General features: G+C 41.9%; 1 protein-coding gene across 7 annotated transcripts in view; it reads left to right on the top strand.

Annotated features, from left to right (window-relative positions):
• ppfia2 (PTPRF interacting protein alpha 2) overlaps nucleotides 1-27,580 on the top strand; it is a 293,105-nt gene that overhangs the window by 110,985 nt on the left and 154,540 nt on the right. For 2 of the 7 annotated variants that reach the window (XM_033614977.2, XM_078165279.1), the window contains exon 1: nucleotides 8,151-8,639. The exons of the other annotated variants lie outside the window; for them this stretch is intronic. In XM_033614977.2, the coding sequence (XP_033470868.1) occupies nucleotides 8,559-8,639 (81 nt within the window). In that variant the 5' untranslated portion in view covers nucleotides 8,151-8,558. Of the gene's footprint in view, nucleotides 1-8,150; nucleotides 8,640-27,580 lie in introns of those variants that run through there. 7 annotated transcript variants of the gene reach the window in all.

Raw genomic sequence — 27,580 nt, 5'->3', positions numbered from 1 at the left:
GTGCACTGCAGCACACAGACGAGTCCCTTTATGTGACTGATGTGCAGGAGGGCTTAGTCGCCTCTGATGGCAAAGATCCTGCACGTCCACAGGGTGTAGTGATGCTGCAGGTCGGGCAGTTTGTTACAAGTGAGGACACAGAGCAGCAGAGAAGTGATACACAGGATGAAAAACGTTGGTCTTTTATTCCTTTGAAACTCCAACTTCTCAAATAATAATAGCTCCAATTTGTCCCAGTGTTGAACTGTAGCGATGTGTTTTTCTAAAAACTGAACATCATTATCCCTGCCAGTCTGGAAAACTGAACACTTTGACCACATTGATTGATTTTAAACAACACAAAAGCGCTTTTGCAAGTTTTAGCTCCTTAATAATTAAAGTTTTGAATGTCTTTTTCGAATGTTCCAGGCAGCCATTGATTTCTATTCTCCTCTCTGTGGAGATCAGTTATCAGACTGAACATGGTGAGCCCAGCAGGATCACAGGATGCATCCAGACTGGATGATTTTGCGCCTCATGATTTCAGTTCAGTGCCAGTAGGGCTGCTCCTGTCGGCTAATGGGCATGTAGCTACTTCCATGTTTCAGATGATACGTCATGTTTGTAGTCGACCAATGAAGATGAGTTTACATATCACCTTGGGTTCGTCCTTCACCTTCTCAAAATGATCCCACACTTTGGATTTCCTGCCCGACGTGTTATTAACTAGCCTGTGGAATAACCGCAGGTACCAGCCCTGGAAATTAGGGGCCGTACACATGCTGTGTCTTGAACCGCCAGGAAAACACAAAGTCAGGCACTGGGTGCTACTCTTGTGCCTATTTTGTGCCAGCTTTCAAGAGCACAGCGGCAGGTTGTGTCTGAGATTGCTAACAACCTTAACAAGCACTGTGTAGCCTATTTACCTGAAATCCTGAGAGCACAGCTGATCTTCTTCCAGGAGCTGTTTATAAGTGTGTAGACCTATCGTCTGTGGGACAGATGTAAAGCTCTTGGTAGCCCTGCGCTAACATGATCAACTTTTCCATATTCATCACAGACTGAGGGAAAAAGGGAAAGATATCTGTCAGCCCTGACTTGCTGACTAGATCTGCAAACTTTCTGTTGCTGCCTTTACACAGCTTAGATCTGGTGCTACCGCTGGACACCAGCCTGCTGTGACACCCAGTGCATCACAGAAATCTGTGACCTGTCAGATACTATGACCCAGTACCAGACTTTGGGAAGTTATTAGCCAGTTGGGGTTTATGGGCTGGGTCACAGACTCTGATGGGTCACAGATTTCAGTGTAACACCAGCTGTGGAGGGTTTGCGTTGGCTAAATTCAAGCTTCTACAGCCACCATTTGAAGGTTGGTTTATAGAGCTGCTGACAGCTCTTCTCCTTGTGAAGCAGTCAACAGCAGTGGGAGCAAGGCGGAGTGACTGTGGGGTGGCTAACTAGCTATCCTTGTCTCATTTGGCGAGTTATGACAAGCGTAAAAATAAGGTAGTCATTGAATGTTACGTTTGGTTTCAGCAGATGAGACTAAAGCTTCCCTCCCACTGTGCCCAGGTTTTGTCAGCCAATCAGATGCCTGGACTTTAGACCCCATCTGGAGCGTCTCTGCCCAGCTCTTTCCTGACACCACTCTGGGTAGATCAGGAGGTAGCGATCTAGTCCCAACATCCATTTCTCTGAAAAAGATGGAAGATGATTTTTGACACCTTTGTGCTCCCATCTTTAATTTTGTAGGTATCATTGTTCCTAAGTGTCTTTTCTTTGGCTCTTACTTTATCGTCACAGTGTAGGGGTGAGCCCACACTGGATACCTGGTATTACAGCACAGTGTGAGCTTGAGGAGCAGTCTGAATTATTTTTGGGTCAGGAGTGCAAACTCAGCTCAGGCTGGTTAATGGGATCCGCTGCTCCGCAGCTGGAAATGCTGTTAACCTGCGATGTAAAGAGCAAACACTTTGAAGTTTCCCAGAACCAAATCCCTCCTAAGAGTGTGAGGCTCGCTGTGAGTTCAACCCACTCAGCTTAATCAAGCTCACTGAGCTGTGTCTAACAGTACCAAATCAGGCCAGAGCACCGACTGCTTGGGTCGTTCCTATAGTGACTAAACTGGATTTGATCGCTGAAGAAAAGCTGAACACTTTGCTTTTTGATCCAATTATCACATTCCACCTCATCAGGATACACGTTCACTTGAATGCTTTCACATAGTTCAGCAGAACAAAGAAAATAATGTCATTTTTAAGGTGTTTTTTTTTCTCCTCAAGATGGCTCTTGGTAGTTAGGATAGAGAGTTGGATCAAACCATTCAGCAAATGTGGATTACTCTCATGAAAAGACCACTTGACGAGAAAAAAAAAAAATTGGATGAAAAGTGCAGATGTGTCACTGCTGGTTGGAAGTCTGTTGAAGTGGAAGTGATTTTCTTCATGTAAAATTGCAGATAAAAGCCGCTTCTAGGCAGTGTGCTTGTCTTAAATTGGCTGAGGCAGTTGTATTTCATAAAAACCTAAAAGTGCGTCAGCAAAAAAGCAAAAAACAAATCAATATGGGCCAACTGCATGGGAACATGGCAGGTCTGAGGAAATGCTTCTAAAGCAAGAGCCTGTGAAAGGATGGAAATGTTTCAGAGATGGCTCGATAATGGACGGTGGCTGGAGATCTGCTGGTGGAAGGAAGACGTCACTGTGTTTCTCCATTTTAAAAAAACTAGGTGCATTTGTGAGAAACGAAGACATCAGGGCACTTCTTCAAGTATTGCAATTTTTGCGTCCCTGTCAGAAATATGAAAAACAAAAACACACTGATAATGAGGAAAAACAGGGAGTGCTGCACTGGGTTAAAGCTCTGTGTAGTTAGTTGTAAACAATCTGGTGTTCTTCAAGAATCCTTTATTAATACATGGATGAACCAACGCGTTTCCACTAAAGAGTCTTCATCAGGGTGTAAAATGCATTGGAAACAGGTGTGCAATTGAAGAGCTCATGTAAGGGTCATGTGACACAGGTCATATGATATACTGGTATAACCCTACTAACAGAAATTGCGAATAAATGACATGAATGTACATTGTAAATAATTAACACATTTGGGAACAAGAAAAAAGGTTCAATGCCAAATAAATAAAAAGAAAACAATAGTGAACTAAAGTAAGAGTTGTTTTTGTTTTGTTTTTTTCAATTTTGTCACACTGACTTGACACCAAAAGGAACATACAAAAATTAAATAACAGATTAGATGCTATTTTTATTATATTAAAAAAGAGGCCTTTTACATGACATTTTTGCTGTTTCCTTTGTCCGATCCAGATTTTGGACACTTAATCTCGCTAAATTTTGAATTTAACAGTGATTTAATACTGTTGAATAAAAATGACACATAAAAACCCGTTTTCTTGAAATGGATCACGTCTTCTAAGTATAATGTTAGTATTTTATGTCTTTTTATTTTACTTTATTTTATGTACTGTACCTTGTTTTATTTTATTTTATTTTATTTTTCTTTGCTTTATGATACTGTACTTTATTTTATTTTATTTTTCTTTACTTTACATTATGTTACCATAATTTATTTTATTTTTCTTTACTTTACTTTATTTTATTTACTTTGCTTTGCTTTACTTTACTTTATTTTGTGAATTTTATTTTATTTTACTTTACTTCATTTGACTTCACTTTACTTCTTTATTTTACTTTACTGTACTTTATTTTATTTTTCTATACCTTATGTTACTGTATTTTATTTTTCTTTACTTTATGTTACTGTACTTTATTTTATTTTTCTTTGCTTTATGTTACTGTACTTTATTTTATTTTTTTACTTTATGTTACTGTACTTTATTTTATTTTTCTATACCTTATGTTACTGTACTTTATTTTTCTTTACTTTATGTTACTGTACTTTATTTTATTTTTCTATACCTTATGTTACTGTACTTTATTTTTCTTTACTTTATGTTACTGTACTTTATTTCATGTTTTTACTTTATGTTACTGTACTTTATTTTATTTTTCTTTACTTTATGTTACTGTACTTTATTTCTTTTTTTACTTTATGTTACTGTACTTTATTTTATTTTTCTTTACTTTATGTTACTGTACTTTATTTTATTTTTCTATACTTTATGTTACTGTACTTCATTTTATTTTTCTATACTTTATGTTACTGTACTTTATTTTATTTTTCTTTACTTTATGTTACTGTACTTTATTTCATGTTTTTACTTTATGTTACTGTACTTTATTTTATTTTTCTATACTTTATGTTACTGTACTTTATTTTATTTTATTTTTCTTTACTTTATGTTACTGTACTTTATTTTATTTTACTTTACTTCATTTCAGTTTACTTCACTTTACTTCATTCTACTTTACTGCACTTTCTTTTATTTTATTTTTTTAGGTTTGTATACTTGCAGTAGTCATGTGACAGGAGAGCACATGGCTGGAGGGCAGTTTGCTCATGGAGGGAACTGACTCAAGAAAAAAAATCAAGATACATTAAATGAAAAATAAATGTATTGGCTGATTCTCTAACAGCTCATGTGTGTTATATTTTCTAAAAGTTTCAAGACAAAAATGAACTAAAGCTGAAAAATGGCCCAAGAAACAACTAGAAATAATAAAGTATATTGTTGAATTAGTATAATTCACACTCAGACAAGACGCCTCATAATGGTCAGCTAAATGTATTTGGTTCCAATCGATATATTTACCCATAAAAACACCTGTAAACCTTCATGTTGTGATCAATATTTCCTCCTGCAGCCGCTCTGCACATGAAATGGAACAATAACATCACTTTCCTCCCTCTGAGTGAACACACGAGGCCGTCGTTCACACACAATGTGTTCAGACAGTGATAACTTCTCATCTTGTTCCACAGAGAAAATTGCCACAGTTAAGGAATTCAAGCGGCCCTCTCCTCCTCCAATCAATACAGAGCTACACTGCAAAAAATACACACCTATGACAACATGCAAGTCATTTAATAATCAAGGTTAGATATTTAAAACTGTGTCTGTATCTCCTAGCTTTATCTCCAAAGCAGAATATACTTAGGAGTATTGTTACTTTAACAACGAGAACAAAAAAAACAAACAAGTTTAATATTAATTTTATTAAGAAATTTGGCTTTATTTTTGTTTTGATTCAGGACTTTTTCTGCTACGAAAGGCAGCCCCACACTGCTATTCAACAATAATCATAGTTATTAATAGATGTAACAAATTGCCATTAATGTTACTGGTGGCTTTGGGTTTTACTGCAGTTCAGTGTTTGGTTTGTGCAAGCGGTGTTGCTGTAGACCAGCACAAGTCATTGCTGCCTGACTGCTGTTGGTACAATCAATGTCAAACACTGCTCCCTGTCTCTATTTTATTTCTTTCAAATGTATGATAAAATGGAAAACAAGGATGTATGTGTACTGTGTAGGTGTAAGTTACTGTCGATCATTATTGACCATTTCAAGGTTTCCTTCAGTTGCTAGGAAACAACATCATCGTTCCATCTAAACTTCCAGTCCAGCCAATACTGCATGTAATAGCATATGAAACACTGACCTTGAGTCCTCTTAAGGTAAAGAACACACTGGGGGAAACACCGAAATCAGCTTTAGGACCTTGCTGTTCAGTCTAAGTAGTTCCCTTTGACAAAGTATAAACTTGAGGTTAGAAATTAAGGTCCAATGAACCAGCGCGAAGTGTGGATTGCAGCAGTCATACCAAAGAAACAGACACCTTAGGTAAACCCCAAATTTTTGCAATTTTTTGCTGTTGGCTAGCAATTGTTAGCTTGTTCAAACAGAGGGAGAGCAGTGCATTGGTATTTGTGTATAGGTCCATTTCCACTGAAGAAGTTCCTGGTACTATTTGGGGGGCAGGAACTACTACAGGAACGTCCTCTCGCTCGGCCCTCTCAACCGCCGTGTCTCCACTCAGAGAGCGGAGCGGGTGGAAGGTTCCTGTAAAGTTACCGGGCTCTGTATGTGACGTAATCGTTGCGCGACCATTTTGACAGGGGCAACGTAGGGGCGTAGGGATGCCGTTAGCCGTTAGCAGTGTCTGTAATAACTCCGGTCATGGTTTGTGAAAAAAAAATTTTTCCAGCGGATGTCTTACAACAACAACATGATTGAGCTAACTGGAGTAGTTGCATGTCGTATCCGACAACGGGAGGCTTTTAACAGATGACGTCCTGATGTTAGCTTTGCTGCTGCTGTTAGCTGTCTAGACATCGTGATTTCCCAAAACTGAATAAATACTTCACATAGCAACACAAAACTGCTAACTAAGATATCCGCTGGAAAAAATATTTTTTTCACGGACCGTTTATTGAGTTATTACAGACACCGCTAACAGCTAACAGTTAGCCTAGCTAAACTATGAACCATGTTGTTATTTACAAAACGTCACATCCCGCCTTGAGTATATCCAATCAGCACCAAGTAATCCCCAAGCCCCAGCCAGGAGTTTTTCGGGGCCGTTCTGAGTACCTACTCCGAGGCAGGGACTTGTTTAGCCCCTGTAAAAGTTCTGGAACTCTGTCCTTCGGGGGTGGTTCCTGCGGTGGAGACACGCACCAACAGCCCCGGCTCTGTAAAATTACCCCGAAGTTCCTGCGGTGGAAATGGGCCTTAGGCCATGTGTTTTTCTTCATTCTACTAAAACATTGCGTAACTTACCAGTAATGTAACAAGTGCTATGTACCCTGGAGTTTCCCAATGATGTCCACTTCTTTGGGTTGACCACTGCAATCCACCCTTTGCACTTGTTTTATTTCTAACATAAAGTTCGTGTCTTGTCAAAGGGAACAACCTACCATTGAGCAGCAAGGTCCTAAAAGTAATTTTGCCATTTCCAACAGTGTGTTTTTCAGCTTCATATGCTGTTTAGATGCAATAATGGCTTTTCTTAGCAACTCATTGACACCTCAAAACAGTCTTCAGTTTTTGTTAAGTGTAAGCGTGTCATAAAAAAAAAATCATAGTGCGGTATGTCACAAAAAATTCATAGTGTGTGCACTTTTCATCATGTGCCAGCTCTCTAAATGGCACTCCATCATCAAAACCTTCCTATCTGAGGTTTTTGTTTTTAACTGCTCTAAAATGGTTGGTTTCGGGTTGCCTACTAGCTCACCTGGGAGAGCAGATTCCCCTTGTACAACCCTTTTTTAAGCCCCACCCTCGGCCGCAGACTGACAAATCAGTCGTTTCAGATTTCTGTCATTTTCAGGCTGGTTTTGTGGATTTGGAGCTAAATGTTGTGGCTGGGGCACGTCATGTATTAATGATACTCGTTACCTGGAGAGGTTGGAAAAAGATATACGTTTCTTCCCTGTTCCAAAACCAAAATCAAACCCTGCAAAGTGTAGGGTTAGCTAGCTAGCTACTGAAGATATAGCCTACTGAATGTATACACATGCTGCTTTTGCTTTTTAATGATTATAACAGTGAAACAAAGACCGACCCTGCTGTACAGGAACCAGTGAAGGGAAGCAGGGAAACTTTGCTGATATTCAACCAGCTGTGTGTCATCGCAGTGTGTGCAGATGAACGTTGTTTGATGGCAGTGGAGGTCCGGGTGCTTGTGGCAGCAGTATTGGGCCGAAGCCAAACACGGTTCATCTGCACACACTGCGATGCCACACAGCTGGTTCAACATCAGCAAAGTTTCCCTTTATATTCATTGTCTTGTGTGGCGATCAGCAGTGATGTGGTGGTTCACTTTTACACTGTGATCTGTAGCCTATAGTTCGGCTTTAGCTTCTAACTGTCTTTGTCTTTTTAACCTGTTGTTGCTGCTGAGTCAGTTTGACATCCTGGATATATCCTTCAAACACAGACTGTAGACCCCTCTGTCTGCTTCTCTCTGGAATCACTCTTTCAACTCTCCAAAAATATGATCATATTTCTGTCTACTGCTGACACTGCCAGACCGTCACAAAGGGGCGAGGCTTAGTGGAAGGTCAATTGAAAATGGGGCCCCCCAATCTTAAATATGTGGTTACGGCCCTGTGTTTTCATGCCTTTGCACCAAGTAAACAGTTTTTACAGTGTAAAAACAGAGTGAACGTGTGTCTCTGCTGCACCCGGGTATGTTGTTGGCTGAGCCGTGTCGTGATGCTCTGACTGATTATTGGTGAAGCCGGAGGAGGAGGAGGAGGAGGGAGGCGATAATCCGCGCACAGACGGACCCATCCGAGCCGCTGCCAGAGCTGCTTGCAGCGGGCGTCGGGGCACCATGGATCCGCTGTCTCTCCGCGGGTTTTACTCTCCAGGCAAATCGCTAGAAGGACACACAGCATAGTCACCTACATGCGTGAGGAGGGCACATTTAAATCAGCCCAGAGAGTCTCCTCGTTTCCTTCTTTCTTTCCCTCGGAGCGTCGCTGCGCATCTCCATCTCCACCTGAGCTCTCCACCGTCTGATGCCGGGAGCGCAGCATCGGGTCAGGGGCTGATCCGAGCGCTCGCCTCCTGCCTCGGGTCGCTTTTAAGAGTTTCCGTGAAGCACACTGCGCCTGGCTGATACAGCTGTGGATTGTTGGCTCATCAAAGGGATTATGATTTTCTCAGACATGAGTACGGGGACCAACTCCCCGAAGGTGCACCCGCCGAATGGGACGAGGTTTTACACATTTCAGGCAAGTTCACAGTGGATTTTTTTAATCCCTCTGGTTCATAACTCAGATGTTATAGCTGTTGATGTTTTCTTCTCCTGGCAGCTCTTTGTTGATGCTTTGTGGCTGTTATTGTGGCATAGTTAGGGGTGTTGGCATGCATAGGATTGCCTGCAGAGCACTGGTTGTTGGGTGTTTCCTACCTGCGTGCATGTGCAGACCCTCAGACTCCCATGATGGCTCAGTCCTAATTTTGCACGACTTTGTGTTGCATTTCAGTCCACTGCTTTTTTGCATTTTAGCTGGAAAAAGAGAGACATGCTCTTTCATAATGCCTCGTTGCATGAAGTGGATGCTAAGGAGTCCATATGTGCACCCAGTCATCATAAAACATACCATAAGGGACTCTATTTTTATATACTTTAAATCTTAAAAGCAGAATATCACAGAAGAATTGCAATGGCTTCACACTTCAGCTTGTTAAATAAAACATCTGAGGGTGAAATTGTGAGATCTTCATACTGTATAATGATGTTCAATTATTCAAGCTTAGCCCACTGTATCTCACCCTCTGTGTATCTATATTTGAATTGCGCTCTATTATATTCCTCTTGTTTCTAAAGAGAAATAAGGACGCATGTGCACAGTGCCCTACATTGATCACTGTAGGCTGCCCGTGCATATTTCAGCTCTGCCCAGAGCCTGTGCATGGCAATGAAGCGGTGTCAGTGGGTATTGATCGAGCGTGTTCCCTGTGACTCTTGTAACTAAGCCAGCACTTTCTGTTTTTTACTGTGGGTGGAAGAAAGGAGGGGAAGGAAATGTTTCAGCGAGTGAGATTTTGTTATTTTTCGCAGCAAGTCTTCAAGAAGCTGCTGGTTGCTTTTTGCAACGTGACAGAGAGAAAGGAAAAATAAAAAGGTGATGATGGTTGGAGTTTTTTGCATCCAGGTGCAGTCAGCGTGATTTCAGAGGCTGCTGCTTTTGCTGGAGATGAGTGGAAAGTGGTTTGTGGGTTGCTTTTCAAGTGAGCTGGAGTGCTGATGGGAGCTCAGATGAGATGTTTATGTAGAAATACACCTGCCTCATCAGTCTAATCACAATCTGGGGCAGCGACAGAGCCGAGCGTCTCATCCCTACTCGCAGGTTTTTACGTATTTGTTTTGCCAATGCTGTGATGTTTTCAGCAAAGAAAGGCCGGGGGCTGCAGAAGCCCAATAAGCCACAATATCATTATCTCTGCCTCTTAAATCACCTCTTCCAATATCATGTTCGTCCGCCCTCTAAGTGCACAGCCACTGTGACTTTCCCATTTGAAGATTTTTCCCGTCAGTGTCGGGGCGTCATAAACCTCACTTTGCCTTTTCATGTCAAATCATTAGTGAGGAAAAACTCCCTGAGGGCTCGTACCTGTTGGAAGAAGCTCCTCTGATATCTCCAAATCAAAGGCATCCTCGCTCACAGATTATAGTCCTGGGAAATCCCCATAAAAAGTCACTATCAGGCTGCTTCTGTACACATAAATCACAATTCATTTTCCTCCACCCCTGAGGTGACATAACATCTATCATGCTTCGTTAGGGACTGTAAAAAGCACGCATCGCTACAATGAGCCGTGCCAAATCAGTACGTTCTCGTCAGATTGTTTACCGACACCTAATGATATTCACATTATCAGATTGCCCTTACGAGTTTGCAATTATAAAATGGGGCGGGGCAAATTGAATTAAATTGCAAAGTAGGTCCCTTTTGAAGACTCGGCAGCTCCGTAGGGGTCATGAAGTTGTTGGGTTCCTTTAGTGTTCAGTGCCAGACTCTGCAAACATGTACCCACAAATGTCAGAGTTTGCTTAGTTCGGGAGCTCGCTAGTCTGCGACACAGCTGTGTCTACAGTCTCTGCATCTTGCTCCGACTCTCAGCAGATATCTCCTTTTTATATCTTCCATTTAGAGGCAACAGAGGTGGCACAATGTCACGAAGCACAGAGACGAGGAGGGCAAAACAGTGTTTCCCCCCTGCGCTAACCTGTAGTTTTGTAATCAACAGAGAAGTCTACACATTGACAGAGATATAGTAAAACATGTTCACTGCGATGTATGTTAGGCTCATTTTCAGGCTCATACTTGTACTTTGGGTTTCTACTAGAACATGTTTACATGCTTTAATGTTCAAAAAGCACTTTATTTTCCTCATACTGTGTGTGTTTGAACACCTGTGTTCACTCTCTGTCTGAAACGCTCTGTTTTAGCACCTGTCTCTTTAAGACACCCTCCTCAAAAAGGCCCAGTCTGCAGAAGTGGAGTGACTGTAACAGAGAATAGCAGCGTTTTGTACTGTGAAAAATGACCAATAAAATCTTGTAAACACAACTGGACGTCCTAGCAGGAATATGATCCGAAATCGGGAGAAATTAGCCAAAGAGTACATGTTTATCTGATGCTAGCATGTAGCTACATGTAGCAGTGTACTTGCAGCCTGAATATAACTATGTATAACGGCACTTCCTGTGCCTAAAAATGACTAATGACAGCTTCTGTATACAACCGGACATATTCCAGCAGAGATATGATCTGATATCAGGGAGAAATTAACAATGTCAGCAACCAAGATGACATGTTTCCCTGATGTTAGCATGTAGCTAAATGTAGCACTGTCGGCTACATAATGTAAACACTTGCAGTAGCGTGCCTGGAGCTTACATAATATTTACCTTTTTGTAGATGTTTAATGTGACCATCCGACATTGTAACATTACATATAAGGCAGAAAATGAGGAACAGCAACATAGGTCCCTGTAATGTCATGTTCACCATCTTATTTTAGTGTGTTAGCATGGTTATGTTTAGTGATAATCAATTGACACAGTTGCTGAAATATTTATTTAATATATAATTTATTTATAAGTTCTTTCACACTAGGGCATGAACCTGGATATGCATATAGATATAGGGGTAGGGCTGTCAAAATTGCTCAAAAATGACGTTCGAATATTCCTTCTAAAAATAACTCATAGGTTCGAACCATTCAAAAAAAAAATTTTCACATTATGTCAAGAAGAGGGCAAACTAATACAAGGAAACATACTTGTATATGTATTAATACAAGGAGACATAATTACTTGTAGGTATTTTTATTTCAACATAAACGTCTTTGAAAACATTTACATACCTACACATTAAAACACAACGTTATAAACGACCGCAGACCTCTCGCTCGACCTCCGTCAGGCCACACCGCCCGCGGAAGCGCTGCGAATAGCCTCGAAGCGAAGCCAGTTTCCTTTCGGCGCCCATGTTAACCGATTGTGTCATCCACACCGGCTGCGCTGCGCAGCTCTGTGGCTGGCTCGCGCCCTGCAGCGATCATTTCGGCGTCTGGCCCAGGCCAATGCCCACTCGCAAAGAGGACAGCTGCGGTGGTGTTTTTTTTTTCCTCCACAATCGAATATCAATTTTCACATTCGAAGGTCCATTTTTTTTTCGAATTTAAATTCGAATTTAGAATATTCGTTGACAGCCCTAATTAGGGGTGTGCCATATCATCTTGTTCACGATAATACCGATATAGTTTTTAATACCATATGAAAGATTCATATCGTGATACTCGTGATATTTCGGCTTGTTGACATAGTGATATCATACTGTTACCCACGGCGACAGCAAGCATGGCTTAAAGTGAAATTATTACCAACTCCACAGTGGTTCCAAAAAGAGGAGCAGCTTCAGCAGTGTGGAATAAACTGTGGCGTCCTGAATGTTTTATGAACAGCCCCGGACTTCTCAGACTCTTTAGTGACTTACCGCTCAGAGGGAACTCAGTCAGCAGCTCCTCTGGCAGCAGCTCAGCGCCTCTCCTTCTCCTCTCTTGGCGTGCACACACGGGAGTCGGTGTCTTCAAGTGATTTGGTCATAAAAAAACTACAATATGTGAATGTGTGATAGTTCTGGTATCATAACAGCCTGTCACAGGTTCCAGCGTGATGATTAGAGGAGACATATCGCCCACCCCTACTGCACAGCCCTAGCAAATATTGGTACACTGTAGTGTGTATGCCTTAGTTTAAGCCTTTTGTGTGTGTATTTGCTGGTGCTGGAGTGATATCCAATCAGATTCCTCCCATGGGAGAGGTTTGTTGGCAGTGCTCTGAACCCACTGGACCATATTAGTGGGTTCACAGCAGAGTCTTAGCCACGAGTCTCTTTGATGTGACACAAGTTTATAAAGTCCAACAGATACACGCAGCCAGTTGTTATAAAAACAGGAAAAGCCAGTGTAATGTCTTTATCAAGCGACACTTCATAGAGTTGTTCTGGTAAGAGGCAATTGGAGAAACAGTGTGTGCAGTGTTTCTTCTCCCTGGACGATTTTCTGGTGAGATGAATGCAGTTGTGGGGTTTGAAAAATCAGCTCACTGAGTGTAAAAGTTGAGCGTGAATGTTGAAACACGCAGACTCTAGTGTTGCGAGTCAGACTCTGGAGACTGTCGCTTGTTGAAACCGCAAAACAGCATCTTTCATTTTTAGTAAGTGTCACTTTATAGAGAGTGCATTTATATTTAGTTCAGCCCTGGATCTTTCCTTTGTTAGATTATTAGCTGCTTTGTCCATGTCCTTGTATTTAATATCCCATTGTTCCCATCCAATAAGCTGCCAAAGTGTTTGTCAGGGTTGAGCTACCTGAAAAATGAGATATAATTGTTGCCCAGTGTTTGTCCTTGGTTGTCAAATTAGCGCTGCATGTGATTAGTCTCTTCAGCTGCCTAAAGGCCGCTCCCTGGCCTCCTGTCTCTGTCTAAAATGTATTGTTTTCCACACGGCCCGTGCAGCTCGTCACCTCCAGCAGTAGAAGGTGTATTACAGCGAGAGGATCATACTGTACCGTTAATTGAAAGAAATTGGATAACAAGAATGAGGTAACACTGACTGAATCTAATCAGGGCTGAGGCAAAGTCACGCCAAAGTTGGCAGCCAACTTTCAGACAGATTGTCAGATACATTTTAATCGTCCCTGCGGCCTTTTTGTACAAAAGCATCCCTCTGGCCGGCCGGTAATGTGGAGAGGAAGGAAATGAGCTGCTTCTCGCCGCTCTCCTTCAAAGTAATCCTCTCTTTTTGCAGTGAATTGGCATTTTGGAAGTTTATGGCCACCGCAGGGGACTTTGGCTAAAGAGCTGCTGTTTGGGGTCGGATTCGTCTGCGAGCATCTGTCCTCAGTGCTCTGTTTGTAAGCACGGCCACGATGCGGGCCAACCCCACTTAATCAAACCGTTAAAGCCGTGACTCGTGTTGGCTCTCCCTTCTGACAGCCTGACTGAGAGTTTGCATTCTGGGCTCGACAGAAAAGACGGATGACAGGGCCGCGCACGCTGATTAAAAAGTGCTACTTCTCATTTAGCCTGGTGCTCACCTCCACACGGGGACATTCACACTGAAGCTCGGAGTCGTCTGTCGTACGCTACTAAAGCTGAGAGCAGGAATGGCACACACTGTGCCTGTTATTCAGCTCTGCGTCTTCTGGTGCATAAATCACACACTCTCGCACCTTCACACGCACAGCTGAACACTTTCCCAGGCCCAATCATGCTCCCGGAGCAGGGAAGGTCTGCGAGACAGGATAAGTCATCTGGTGACACCAGACAGCAGTTTGAGTGACAAGTGAGCACCTAATTCTGCTGCACCCAGAGATGGCTCGTCATGGCGATGCTTCAGCTGTCTACAGTCTACCTTGGTGTTTATTCTCTCATGGAAGGGAACTGCATTTTCCGGCCTTTGTCCGTGAGGGAGTTTCTATTTCTGTGACCTTGTAGAAAGCTGGTGCCAAATAATTTATGACTAATTGAGGACTGATTAATCATTAAAGGTCCAGTGTGTAAGATTTAGGGTGATATGTAGACCCTTTTAGGGCTGACATCACAATGACGTCAGCTTGTTAGCTGGAGACAAAACCTGCCTCTCCCCCACAGGGCTGTCGGCTACATAGGAGTCTTAAAATGTCATCTTGTTGTGTTACTGGGAGCCAGAATAGAAGGAGTCATGGCTCAAAACCAGCCACCACTGCCCATCAAGACTTTTTAGCACATTAGCTAACGTTAGCTTCGATAGCAAACAAACTGGAGGAAACCGTTCAAGTGTCGTCGTCCTGTGTAAGATTGACATAGTAATCAACCACAAAGCTTCCTGTGACATCATCCATCCACTGAGTGAGAGCATACAGGTCGGCCAGTCTGGTCCCGTTGGTCGGTGTTTACTTTTTTAAGTAAGACCCACAATCCCAGGAGTGAGTGACCTGACATGGAAACGGAGCGTTATATTTCTTTACGAATTCACCAACAGTTGATCACACTTCACTCTGCTCGGGGCTCTGCTACTCCGTCTCCACAAACAGAGTGCCCATTTATCTTGCAAGTGTACTCTTCTTCAACGTTTTGTTTACTTCCTGGATTTTCCCCACATGGAAATTCTGACCAATCAAGAGCAGCTTTCTCACACAAGGCATTTTATCTGGCCCGGTTGTAAATGCTGCCGTGAGAACACGAACCAACTCTAGGCAATTATGCAGCTTTGTCACAAAATTAGTCCCCGATTCGGACCAAAGCAAGACAACTCTAGGTCTGAAAGCACCCTTAGACTTTTATAACATTAAACCTGATATCTTAAGGTTTAGAAAAATATTGATTATTGAGAAAACAGTTGACATATTAATCAGTGAAGAAGATCATGGTTATTTGCAGCCCTATAAATGTTTGAGAGGAATAATTATCGAGAGTCCCCATTTTCTATCATCTCTACTGAACCTACTGTATTAGTGACCTCTCGCTATCGACTGCATGTCAACACTTAATCTTGGAAATCCCCATTTGTGCAGCACGATGATGATGATGGGCTAAATGCAGGGTCCCGCCCCTGTGGTGATCTCCATGCATATATCAAAGCGGACTGCGGTTACTCTACTCATCACATGACACCCGGATGGCGCTGATCCGGAGGGAAACATGTGGACCCTTTGTGTGACTTTTTTTCTTTTTTTTCACTGTTGCAAGCTGTGCGTGCGCCTGATTAGCGGGGACTGTCTCTGCTCTTATTTGAATAGCAGTGTGTGCAGGTGTATCCACGGCAACATGTGATTATAAATGAAAACACACGACTGCAAAGAAACAGCAGCGATGCACTCTGAGGCGTACACAGAAGTGGTAGCCTGTCACTCAAATGTAGATGCATGTACACACACAGTAATACTCCCAGCTGTGGGAGTGAGCTTATCCCCCCCAGCTGTCTTACCCAGCGCCCTGTCACACCCTGCCCCCCCCCCACCTCCTCATATGCTCCGCCCTCCCTGTGTCACGTGTTCAGGGTCAGTTGGCGGAACAACAAAAGGTGGCTGTATGCAAATGAGCACAAACACGGCGAACTGATACACGGCCGGCAGATTGAAGTCGAGGTGCTTGACCTTTTATTTGTTACACTGGCACACGGTGATTGCTTACAAACGCCCCCCCGACACCCTCGCCAACACGCGGTCCTCCCCTCGGTGTCGGTTCCTGCGGCTGGTCTCCTGAGTGGTGTGTACTGTATACGTGTGTGTTGGAGGCGTTTGCCCTATTTTCTTGGTCTTTTTTTAATCAGCCCTCGTGCATTTAAAATCTGGCCGGGGCAGATGGGGAAGGGAGTTTGACCCACTTTGATGGATTCCACACCGATTAAAAGGATGAGTGAGCTTTCGAAAGCAAGAGGCCCCTGTGTACGCGTGTGTGTTTGGGTGTGTGAACAAGGGAGAGGAGGAACAGAAGACTGTCTGTTTGTGTACCAGTGGTGTGTGTGTGTAACTGTAAAGCCTGTACCCTGTATGTAGCTGTGCTGCAGCTCTGTGCAGTCCCTCCAGGATTTTGTGGTATGGTAACTGTACTGCAAGAATTGATACAAATCAGTTAATTCCCAGAGAGTGGTTAATTAATAAATACATGTTACAGATCATTAAGGCTCAAACCTCACAAACAGACTGTCTTGTAAGAACAGTGAAAGGACTTTGTTTCCCAGACAAGGTCATTATAGTTCATTAAAACTGAACTAAGAACTAAAATTAGGTGTAAAAAAGCATTTTAGTTAACTAAAATAAAAATAAAGCCCAGACTTTAGAAACAAAAATGAACTGAAATAAAATAAAAATACACCGGAAATGTCTTCAGTTTTAGTCAACACAACAAGCATCAGGAGGCAAGTGCGCTTGTGTTTATTGAGACTAGGATGCCTACATGACCGTGAGTCAAATGCCTTCATAAAGTGTTGTGTTTGTTTGGTAGTGCTTATTCTGAACTTAAATCTTACCCCTGACAAATACCCCCCTATTATAATAAAATAAAACTAATGAAGAAACTAATAAAACTGAACTAAAACGAACATTTTTAAACATAATTGAAATGAACTCTGTTAACTGAATTAAAAACAAATATATATAAACAAATATAAATTAATAATAAATGTGTGTCTTCTCAGGCAGCATTTGCCCGCATGTTCAGTTTTGAAAGTTAAGAAACTGAACTAATTTCTACTCCGCTAACTAAAAATAACCAGTTGCTTCATGAAGCTTGCTGGCAGCACTACTTAGCAAGGTAGGAAGCATGAAGTTTGCTCCATAGACTGAATTCTGAGGAGGAAAAGTTCAGAAGTATGTTGACCTTAGAAGTGGTTAGAAAGTTACTGAGGTCCCCAAACTCACTTTATTCTATCTTGAATTCATTATATGCGATAGGTTTGGGCTGTATTTATTCATTTATTTATTTATTTATTTATTCATTTATTTATTTATTTATTTATTTATTTCTATGCTGCCATGTTTCCTAACAGTAACAGTACACAAAAATCATGGTATAAATCTTTGTTTTGGGTTCACGGTTTGATACATTTTCATCTATTTTTAAAAAAAACAGTAAACATTAATCAATCAATCAATTGTATTTATAAAGCCCAATATCACAAATCACAATTTGCCTCACAGGGCTTTACAGCATACGACATCCCTCTGTCCTTTGGACCCTCACAGCGGATAAGGAAAAACTCTCCCAAAAAACCCTTTAACGGGGAAAAAACGGTAGAAACCTCAGGAAGAGCAACTGAGGAGGGATCCCTCTTCCAGGATGGACAGACGTGCAACAGATGTCGTACAGAACAGATCAACATGATAAATGAACAGTAATCCGTATGACACAATGAGACAGAAAGAGAGAGAGAGAGAGAGAGCAAGAGAGAGAGAGAGAGAGAGAGAGATGCAGGACAGACGGTAATGACAGTAGCTTACAACAACATTAATGAAAGTAATAATATTATAGTTATAGTTCTGGCTACTGTGGTACAATATGTTGAAAGTATATATTAATATCTGATAGTGTACATATGTGACAATAATCATATGTGTATAATAACAGTAGAAGTATGACTAATGACTAATGATGGCAGCAGCAGCAGGAGGCATCTGGCAGGACCACGGCAGCAGCACAACCACACACGTCACGCTATCCAGGCACCGCTGCGATATGAGTTAACCTGAGAGACAGTGGAGCACAAAGGCTCCGGAGAAGAAGCCGAGTTAGTGACATCCAGTAACAGTGCATGAGAGAGAGAGAGAGAGAGAGAGAGAGAGAGAGAGAGAGAGAGAGAAGGAGAGAAGGTGCCCGGTGTATTATAGGGGGTCCTCCGGCAGACTAGGCCTAAGTCAGCCTAACTAGGGGCTGGTACAGGGCAAGCCTGAGCCGGCCCTAACTATAAGCTTTATCAAAGAGGAAAGTCTTAAGTCTAGTCTTAAATGTGGAGACGGTGTCTGCCTCCCGGACCGTAACAGGAAGATGATTCCACAGGAGAGGAGCCTGATAGCTGAAGGCTCTAGCTCCTGATCTACTTTTGGAGACTTTAGGGACTATGAGTAACCCTGCATTCTCAGATGCAGGCCAATGCTTACTGTAATAGCTGAGGCACTCAAATACTGAATTTCTGTTTGGCGTGTGTGATTAATAGACGGAAAAGGACAATTTTGACTGTTTGAGTCAGAGGTAGCAGACATATGTGGCACACAGAACCAGTAACAAACAGTTTGGGACGAATACGCATACTGTTCCACCACTATTTCCTGACATTTCACCAGGGTGTGCGGTATATGACGATATTTGCGTAAAAACAAACAAACAAAAACACAAAAGCTGAGCTGATGATAGTCGTCAATGTGGCACGTATGATATCAACTAGAATGTAATTATGTTTGTCTAAAGCCCCTTTTTCACTGCACAGAAAACCCGCATATATCCTCAAACACCTGTTTTTTTAATGGGAAAGTTTACAATCAGCATTCACACCTGGCTTTGACTGGCAGTGATGGAAGCACAACACGTGGGCAAACACGCTACTTTTAGCCTCTCAGTTGTCGAGATGAAATGACATGCCACTATCAAAAAAATGTCAGTGTCTCCCCAATTAGCGCTCAAACATTGTTCAAATTTGTCTGCACCGAGTTTGAGATACTGAATAAGTAAAAGATACATATACAAAGAGGTAACCACCATATTGTTTTCATTGGCATCCATGTTGCTTTCTACTGTTTACTAACCTGTATGCTGTAATACCTTGTAACTGTCCTTGAGACTACAAGAAAAATAGGCTTTACATTTGACTTTCAGTTTTCAGATATTGGCAAATACATTTATCAAAACGTACACAAAAATGGATGCTTATTATTTTTGAAAAGCTGCTCGTAGTTACATTAATTTGGATGGTAATGGTCACAGAAAGGATCCTGAAGCAGCTCTGTATTTAAAGGATAAGTCTGGGGATGTTTTTTGTGAACAAATTACATGAAAACACCAAAACCAACATGTTCTTATGGCTGATCCCACATACACCATCCTTCACATAGGCACATTGAATTGAGGCTGAAAGTAGTCCCCAAAAAATGGCACAATTTTCCACTGTTGGAGCAATATTTGCAAAAAAATATATATATATATTTTGGGGGATATTGTTAAGCTTTTTCAAATGTTATTCGTGACCCATTTTTAAAGATTTATAGCTTCAGTGGGGAACAAAAACGCTTCAGGCTGAGCACCACAGACATAAGGAAGCCAAAAAGTACTAAGAAGACAGGCTCACCCAATGTTAGTATTCGTCTTTGTTGACACTAACAAAGATGTCAAATATTTCCTGCCTTTACCTTCGACGTGAGACTCAAATTCTTTTTCACACATCATCTTCCGCTGTAATGTCAGCCATCGTTAGCACATGCCAAACAGTGAAACCTCACTGACACAGAACAGAGCTGTTATGCACACACTTTCACACACGTGCACACACACACACACACACACACACACACAGAGTGCAGAGATCCCACAAAGATTTTAAAGTGGAGTCGGGTGCACACACAGGCCAAGCCACTCACTTCAATAGACTCCAGTGTGCCAACAACCTCTCTTCATTGATGCAATTATGGTGTAACCCTTTGCCTGGCTTACTGCAGCAGCCTGATCTCATTCATCCAACAACGTGGACTTGAAAGGTGGAGAGTTTTAGTGTGCGGCTCGTCGGAATACAAAGCTGGGAATTTATCATTTCTCTCTCTCAGGGTGAAATCAAAGCGGTATGGATTTGTCCACTTGGTGTGTGTTTGGTCAGATGTCCGACTTGTTAGCTATTTGTTCGTCAGTGAGAGTGACATCAGTTGTGGAGCGTTCAGAGTGTTGAAAGACGTTAACTGAGGTTGATCAAAGAAAGCAAGGTTACATTTTATTTGAGCAGATAAAGCCTTGAGAAAATCTTTGACCAGTTTCAGAATAAGACAGAACGAGAGATAGGAGAGGAGTGAATCATGGCTGGTAATAAAACCAGCCTTACCTCAGTGCTGATCACCTCACTAGAGACATTGTGTCCTTTCCCCCCAGATTCAATGCTCAGACACCATGTGACCCGATGGCATTGGAAATCATGTACAATCGTGATAGAGTAAAGTAAAACCCCAGTGACTATTTCCACCTATCTTTTAATCTTTAAGTCTTAGACACCTGCACAGACACATACACAGAGTGTTCCCTTTCTCTGACTGCCCTGCAGTTTACTTCAGAACGGGGTCACATCCTCGCCGTCGTCAGCACATTTGTCACCACTGTCACCCAGCCCCCATCACCCCAAGCCTCACCCAGCTCCTTCTGTTTCAGCCTAATTGCCAGAAGAAAGTGTTGGCATTGCACATTTCTGCAAACCACGCTTTTTGAGCTGCAATTGTGGCACCAAAACCTTGATATCAGGGCATTTCCAGCAGTAGTTGTGATGACACAACCATGCATTTTAAGCCAAAACATAGTCATGCCCTTATCATAACCAAGTGGTTTTTGTGCCTAAACATAACCGCAGATTTGTTTCAACATATCCAATAAAACATACAAATGTTACATATCTGTGGTTTGCAGGAATGTACTATGCCAACATTTATTCTGGCTGTTGAGTTGTCTTTTATTGTGTTGTTTTGTTTCGCCCTGACCAATCAGTAGCAAGTCGTTTTTCCAGCTGATGCTTTTTTCATATAACGTGGAAGATGGGGTTGATATTAAACTCCACTTTTTCATGAAGAAACGTACCCATGTAAAAGGTGTAATTTCCGTACGTTGACCCCAGTTTCATCCACGCTTGTTGCTATCTGTCTTCCTAGCAAGGTAGCTAGGGTTAGGAGCTAGGGGTATCAAGATGATGTCCACACCCTTGGTCCCTTCTACATATGTGATTGGTCAGTTGAATGGGCACAACTCCAAAATTTATGTTGCAAAGCCAACTATAGATGTAGCCAGTAAATTAAGAGGTCTATAATCAGGATTGTGAGGGTAACACCTGCCCCAGATTGTGATACTTGAAGCAACAAATACAACAAACAAGATAGCACGTTGATCTTCGGCTCATTTGCCAGAAGAAAATGTTGTCATTGTACGCTTCTGCAAACCAAGGAAATGTTACGTGTATGTTTCATATGTTTCTAAAGTGAGGTTGTGTATGTGCTGACTGTTTGAGACGAACATCAAAATCGGTTGTGAACCGAATGTCCAAATCATGGTTGTGTTTCCAGCAGCTTTTCAAGCCCCAACCTTGGGCATTTTGTAGGGCTGCCCCTTGAATGCGTCAGTCAGAGACCCCTCAGTCGACTGAGATTGCTTGAAGTCGAGCAGTCTTTTTTTGTTTGGCTAGTCAGTGTGCTGTGCAGTGTACTAATTTTCATGCTACTCTTTGGTGCAGACAGCTGCGGATGTGATGCAGCACAACACAGATAAGGTCACTGTGTCTCCAGCTGGGATAGCGTTTTTTTTTAACAGGGCTGCTTTTCCAGTGGAGATTGCGCACCTGCAAATGGGTATTTAGGCTGCTTTCAGACCTAGAGTTGTCTTGTTTTGGTCTGAATCAGGGACTGATTTTGTTCCAAAGTTGTATAATTGCCTAGAGTTGCTTCATGTTCTCACGGCAGCATTTACAAGCGGACCAGATCAAATGCCTTGTGTGAGAAAGCTGCTCTTGATTGGTCAGAATTTCCATGTGGGAAAAATCCAGGAAGTAAAGCAAACGTTGAAGAGGAGTACACTTGCAAGATAAATGTGACACTTTCTAATGTCACAATGGAGGGACAACTACGCAGGTTGATTTTAGCGCTGCTCATCGTGGACTATATTGCTGTCATTGTTCATTTTAGTCAAACCATACAGTTTGAAAACGAGGCGCGGCTCCAACTAGAAAACAATGTTTTGATGCATTGGATGTGCTGAATGTGCATATTAAGGCAGTACAGGAGGAGGTGCACATTAATAATCCTCCAGGACTGTAACATGCTCATGTTTAACCCAAACAATGTGTCATGTGACTGCAGTTGGTTCACATCCAGGTCGGAACACGTTCTCACCACAAACGAACCACACCAGAGTTTGTTTGTAACCGGGCTGAGACCACCAGAAGGACAGCATGATGGAAGTCAGTAACTGTGTCATTTTTATCCTCACACTTACTTTGCAGCTTTCACTTCAGTGACAGTGGATACATTCATTTATTCATCCATACGTGCAGTATCTGCGCCTCAGCTGATTTCCATCTTACCCTCCATCTCTCCATCTGGGAGACTGACCGTTCTCTGTCCATGGTGCTGAAACTGGAGTACCCTTTCCATAAGGCACTCCTCCATGGCCGTTAAATTTTATATCTCGCACGTGCTCAGTAATGGGAGCAGTGGGGGATGTCGGGGGCCTTCCTATGTTCCACCATTAACTCTGCATCTCCGTCTCTCTGTCTCGCGACCCCCACTCCTTCTCTCTGACGGTAACCTACCATTTTTTTCACCAACCCACCATCGGTTTGATTAAAGGGCTAAACACAGTCCATTTGGAGGCTGTGTTTTCAAACTGCTATCAGGGTAAATTCATTCATCCCAAGCCTCTCTACAGCCTGCTGTGTTAGACTTTAAAAACCGTCTCACCCACACTGTCTCTGTGCAACATTATGTTTCCCCCGCAGTCATTCACATGAGGCGATACAGTACGCAGTGGCCTTTGTGAATAATGCAGTGGCAATAAAATCTTTTGCTATGTTCAATTACACCAGCTTTGGCTGCCTCCTCTTCTACTGCTGCTTCCCTTCTGTTTGTGTGTGTAAGTTCGTCTGTGTGTGTGTGAGTGTGTGTTGATAATGGCAGGACCAGGCTATAAAGACCCAACAACATTCATTTTATCCTCCTTTATTTCTCTATTAAACCGGGATGGTTTCCAAAAGGGGACCGGCCTGTTAAAAAATGTCATTCATAGATGCAGAGACAGTCTTTTCGCAACATCGGTGCAGTTAACGTGATTGGTCGTCGTGCTCTTTTCCTCATCACATTGTAGCTCTCCAGTCGTGTCGGTGCCTGGTGATCTCTCTTTCTGTGCTGTGACCTTTACCATAGATTTAAACGTGTTGTCTCAGTCAATAGACAAATGAGAGGCAGTGTACTTAATTATCAAGACATGCCAAAGAAAGTGAAATGCCTCTCTAAGAAAGGAAGTCAATGAATGGCTATTACACATTCCCTGGCCTCTGACCTCAAGCATCCGTAACCAAGTCAACACAAGATAGCCTTTTTGTGGACATCTGGCCTGTACTCCCACTTAAAGGGCAACTTTGGTATTTTTCAACCTGGACCGTATTTTCCCATGTTTTTGTATCGAAGTGACTAATGGAGACAACAATTTTTGGAATTGGCTTAGTGTTGAGTGAAAGCGCTGCAGAAGGCAGCATTGAAAAAGGCTGTCATGTAACCACTAGGGGCATTTGTGCACCATCGTTTTAGAAGTGCTTGTTTTTGCCACTGACAAACTCAGATTGTTATTATAAGTGTTTGACAACTTATGAAAAAGATTCCTATAGAGACAGATCTTTCTGTTAGAGAGAAAGATTGTTTTGTTTAACCAGAAACAGCCCTGAAATCCCTATCAAACAATCCACCAGACTCCATTTAAATAAAAAGTAATTTTAGTGTGTATAGAGTCAGCATATTTTCACTTCAAACTGGGTGAAGTGTTTATTTCAACCAAACCAGAGTTGGTGATTGTTGAAAAGTGGAAAGATGAACAAAGACAGATTTTGTTTGTTTAATTCTGTTTCTGTCACCTTGGAATGAAGTGTGTTTTACGATGATAAAATGACTGTTTATTTAAATTGAGTCTGGAGAGTTTGGCGAAAGTGATTTCAAGGCTGTTTCTGGTTAAACAGAAAAGAAGAGGTTCTTTCCACTGTTCCAACAATCACCAACTCTAGTTTGGTTAAAGAAACCCTTAATTCACCCAGTTACATGTGAAAATATGCTGCCTCTAAACACGCTAAAATGTCAGTTTTTTTAAATGTAGTCTGGTGGGTTTAGTGATAGCGACTTTGTGGCTGTTTCTGGTCGAAGAAAAATGATCTTACTCTTTAACAAAAAGGTCTATCTCTGTAGGGACACTTAGGATAACAATCTGAGCCTGCTATCTTGTGTTCAAATCAAACAAAATGCAAATTTTCGCGTTGCATTACTCGTGTCAGTTTGAATGCTAGAATATCCTCCTGAGATCCAAATTTTTGTTTGGTATGCATTTTTAATTTCTCCAAGCTATTTGAGATCAGTAGGACCCGATTAGTATAAAAAACTAAACATTGTCAACGATAATAAAGTCCCAATGTCTCCAAACGAGTACTTCCTAATTATGGCGTCTTATCTTGTTACTGTTGCTAACACAGTCAAATGTGTTGCCATATCAAACTACAACCTTTATTAATCATAAATACACAAGTTTCAACCATAAATTGTGATCAGGTTTTGGAACTTGTCCACTTTTATGTCCGGATCGGCTGCAGACTGACTTGGCAGAGATGGCTGCCATCTTGTTTTTACATGGATTAGTGTATTGTGCTCTTACTGCCACTAGATGGCACAAAAAACTGTCTAAGAAAGGGGTTAAGTAGAATGAAGTATAAGGTGAAGTAAACCCAAAATGTGATGTCCTCATATGAGGACACAGGGTCTCAGGAGGATATTTTTGTTGACTGGCATCAAACGCACATGAAATTGCTGAATTGATGAATGAACTTCCACCAGTACGTTCTCAGTGTCTTACATTGCCGTAGGATCTCAATGCTGATTGGCTATTGCGGCACAAATTGGTCGCTGAAGTTCAGATTTTTCAACCCTCGCGAATAAGTGCATGATGCGAAATCCCAATACTTGCTTCATTTGTGCCCCTTAATTTGCGTATTTTGTGTCACATCCATCACATCCACCAAATTCGTGTCTAATCGCGTCTTAACATTGACTTAACAATTGCCCCTAGTGGTTACATTGCAGCTGCTGCCGGATGCAGCTCAAAAAAATGAGAACACAGAGTCCAGGTTGAACAGTAATACGCCTTCCCTTTAAGAGACTTAAGCTTTGAATGCTGATATTGAGAAGTGAGTGATGACCATTGATTCGTGTGTTTCTCACACAAAGTGGAAGTAGATTGTAAAGGCAAATCCATCTGGTCTATAAAACAACAGGGTTGTAAAGTTTACAAGGTCATGGAGGTGCTGTGGTCAGGGTTTATGTACGTCTGGAACTTTATATCAGAGGCTCTTTAGTCTTTATCACGTGTGTATATTCTGTTTACACAAACTGCATTTTAAACAGACAGGAGCAGATTCTGCAGCCCATAGGTCTGTATTCCCGCTGCTACCACCCACCCCTCCCATCACGCACTGAAATGAAACCCTCCAAAATCAATACATCCGCTTGCGGGTTCACATGGGAAAAACTGCATCAGTTCAACCAGCAGCAACACAGACGCCCCCCGGCTGAGACCACACCACCTCAGCACCTAATGTTTTTCCCTAAAAGCTTGATCACAGAGGGCTACCAGGAGAGCATCTGTGTGTAGAGAGCCAACAGAGAACTTCACAGCTCTTCTATCCGGTGTCTTGTAGAAACACTCTCCCCTGCTGTGGTTTCACTCCCTCTCTGGCACCGAGCTCCAGCCCAAAACTTTCCAGCCGACATTTTCACTTTTTTTTTTTTTTTTCTGGGAAGATAATTTGTGCCTAAAGCCCTGCAGGTGAGCTGGGAGCCTGTCGCCATTCAGGATTTTTAATGAAAGTGTATAATGTCGCAGCTGGCAATGAGATTGAAGAGGACATGCAGACAGGGCGCCAGGGAGGTCCGGAGTTAGTTTACCAGGGGCACAGCAATTAACATGGAAAGATATTGAGAGACAGATTGGATTGGCTGCTCCTCTTTTCTTGTGGCGAGAGAAGATGATCTCTCTTTTAGCATTTTAATGTGTTTCTCTGCTTTCTTTTAATCTAATGATCTTGGCGGCTTCGACAGCACACTGCTGGTTCTAACGTTGCGATTCCAGATTACTGTTTCAGCTTCCATATTATGCTAATAAAAACATGTTGTGTTCAGATGCTCGGTCATTATAGCATGCCTGGCGGCTTTTGTACATATATTTGCACTGAGGATGTGTTGAGTCTGTGACAGAGGCATAAACCACATGTAGTTTTCCAGATGTAGCAGCTGCTAACAACCTCACTCCTGCTCCCTGCTGTAAATAATATGGTAATTCTGGCATCAAATCAGTCTTTATTTATGAAGCAAGCTTTCGTGGATAGCTTCCTTAAAGGCCCCCTCTGATGTGTTTTAAAGTATGTGCTCATATACTAATACTAGTATTTTGCTTAATGTGATTTTCCCACATAATAGGTAACATCCACCTTCACTCAGAAATGTGTTTCTTCTGTTTATGTCCCCTAAAATGTCTGACCTTGACTAAACAGACTTGTATCTGTGCAAAGTTTGTCCTCTACTGAAGGATGCAATGTCTGTGCACTTCCCTCAAACCTGAGATTCAAAGGTATGCAGGGTAAGCTAGTTTAGGTACATCACTAATATGAATTGCTTTCTAATTTGGCAAACACAGATTGACAGGGAAAGAAACTTCAACACAACACCAGCAAAGAAACCTGAAACCTCTGCTGTGGGATTTATGCTTCTGCATCAAATTGACGCCGTACCCTACGTCGTAGCCTGGCGTGCACCTCCCCAGAAATGTAATAGATAAATTGTGAAGACAATAAAGCCTCCACAAAAATAGCATTTTAAATCTTGTTTGTGATTTATCCTGGTTTCATATGAGCAGAAGAAATCTCTGTTAGTTGTCAGGCTAATTTATACATTGTAATAATGTCTTAGAATTATGCTAATAACGTTAGCAAGTTATATTTGTTTGGAAAAAGATTTGTCGGTGAACCTTGTGAAGCCTTTGTACCTTGCAAATTTTGTAAAGTTTGTTAAATGTTGCTGTTGTCCCTGGCTTCATCTGTGTAGAGAAAAAGTCTGCTAGCCGCTAGGCTAATTTATACAATCTAAAATGCCATTGTCTTGTGCTAAAAACATTAGCATGTTGTATTTGTGGGGAAAA

The sequence above is a fragment of the Epinephelus lanceolatus genome, chromosome 23, assembly GCF_041903045.1.
Source record: "Epinephelus lanceolatus isolate andai-2023 chromosome 23, ASM4190304v1, whole genome shotgun sequence".
Classification (NCBI taxonomy): Eukaryota; Metazoa; Chordata; class Actinopteri; order Perciformes; family Serranidae; genus Epinephelus; species Epinephelus lanceolatus.
The sequence above is the reverse complement of the archived record's forward strand: the minus strand, read 5'-3'. Positions and strand labels throughout refer to the sequence as shown.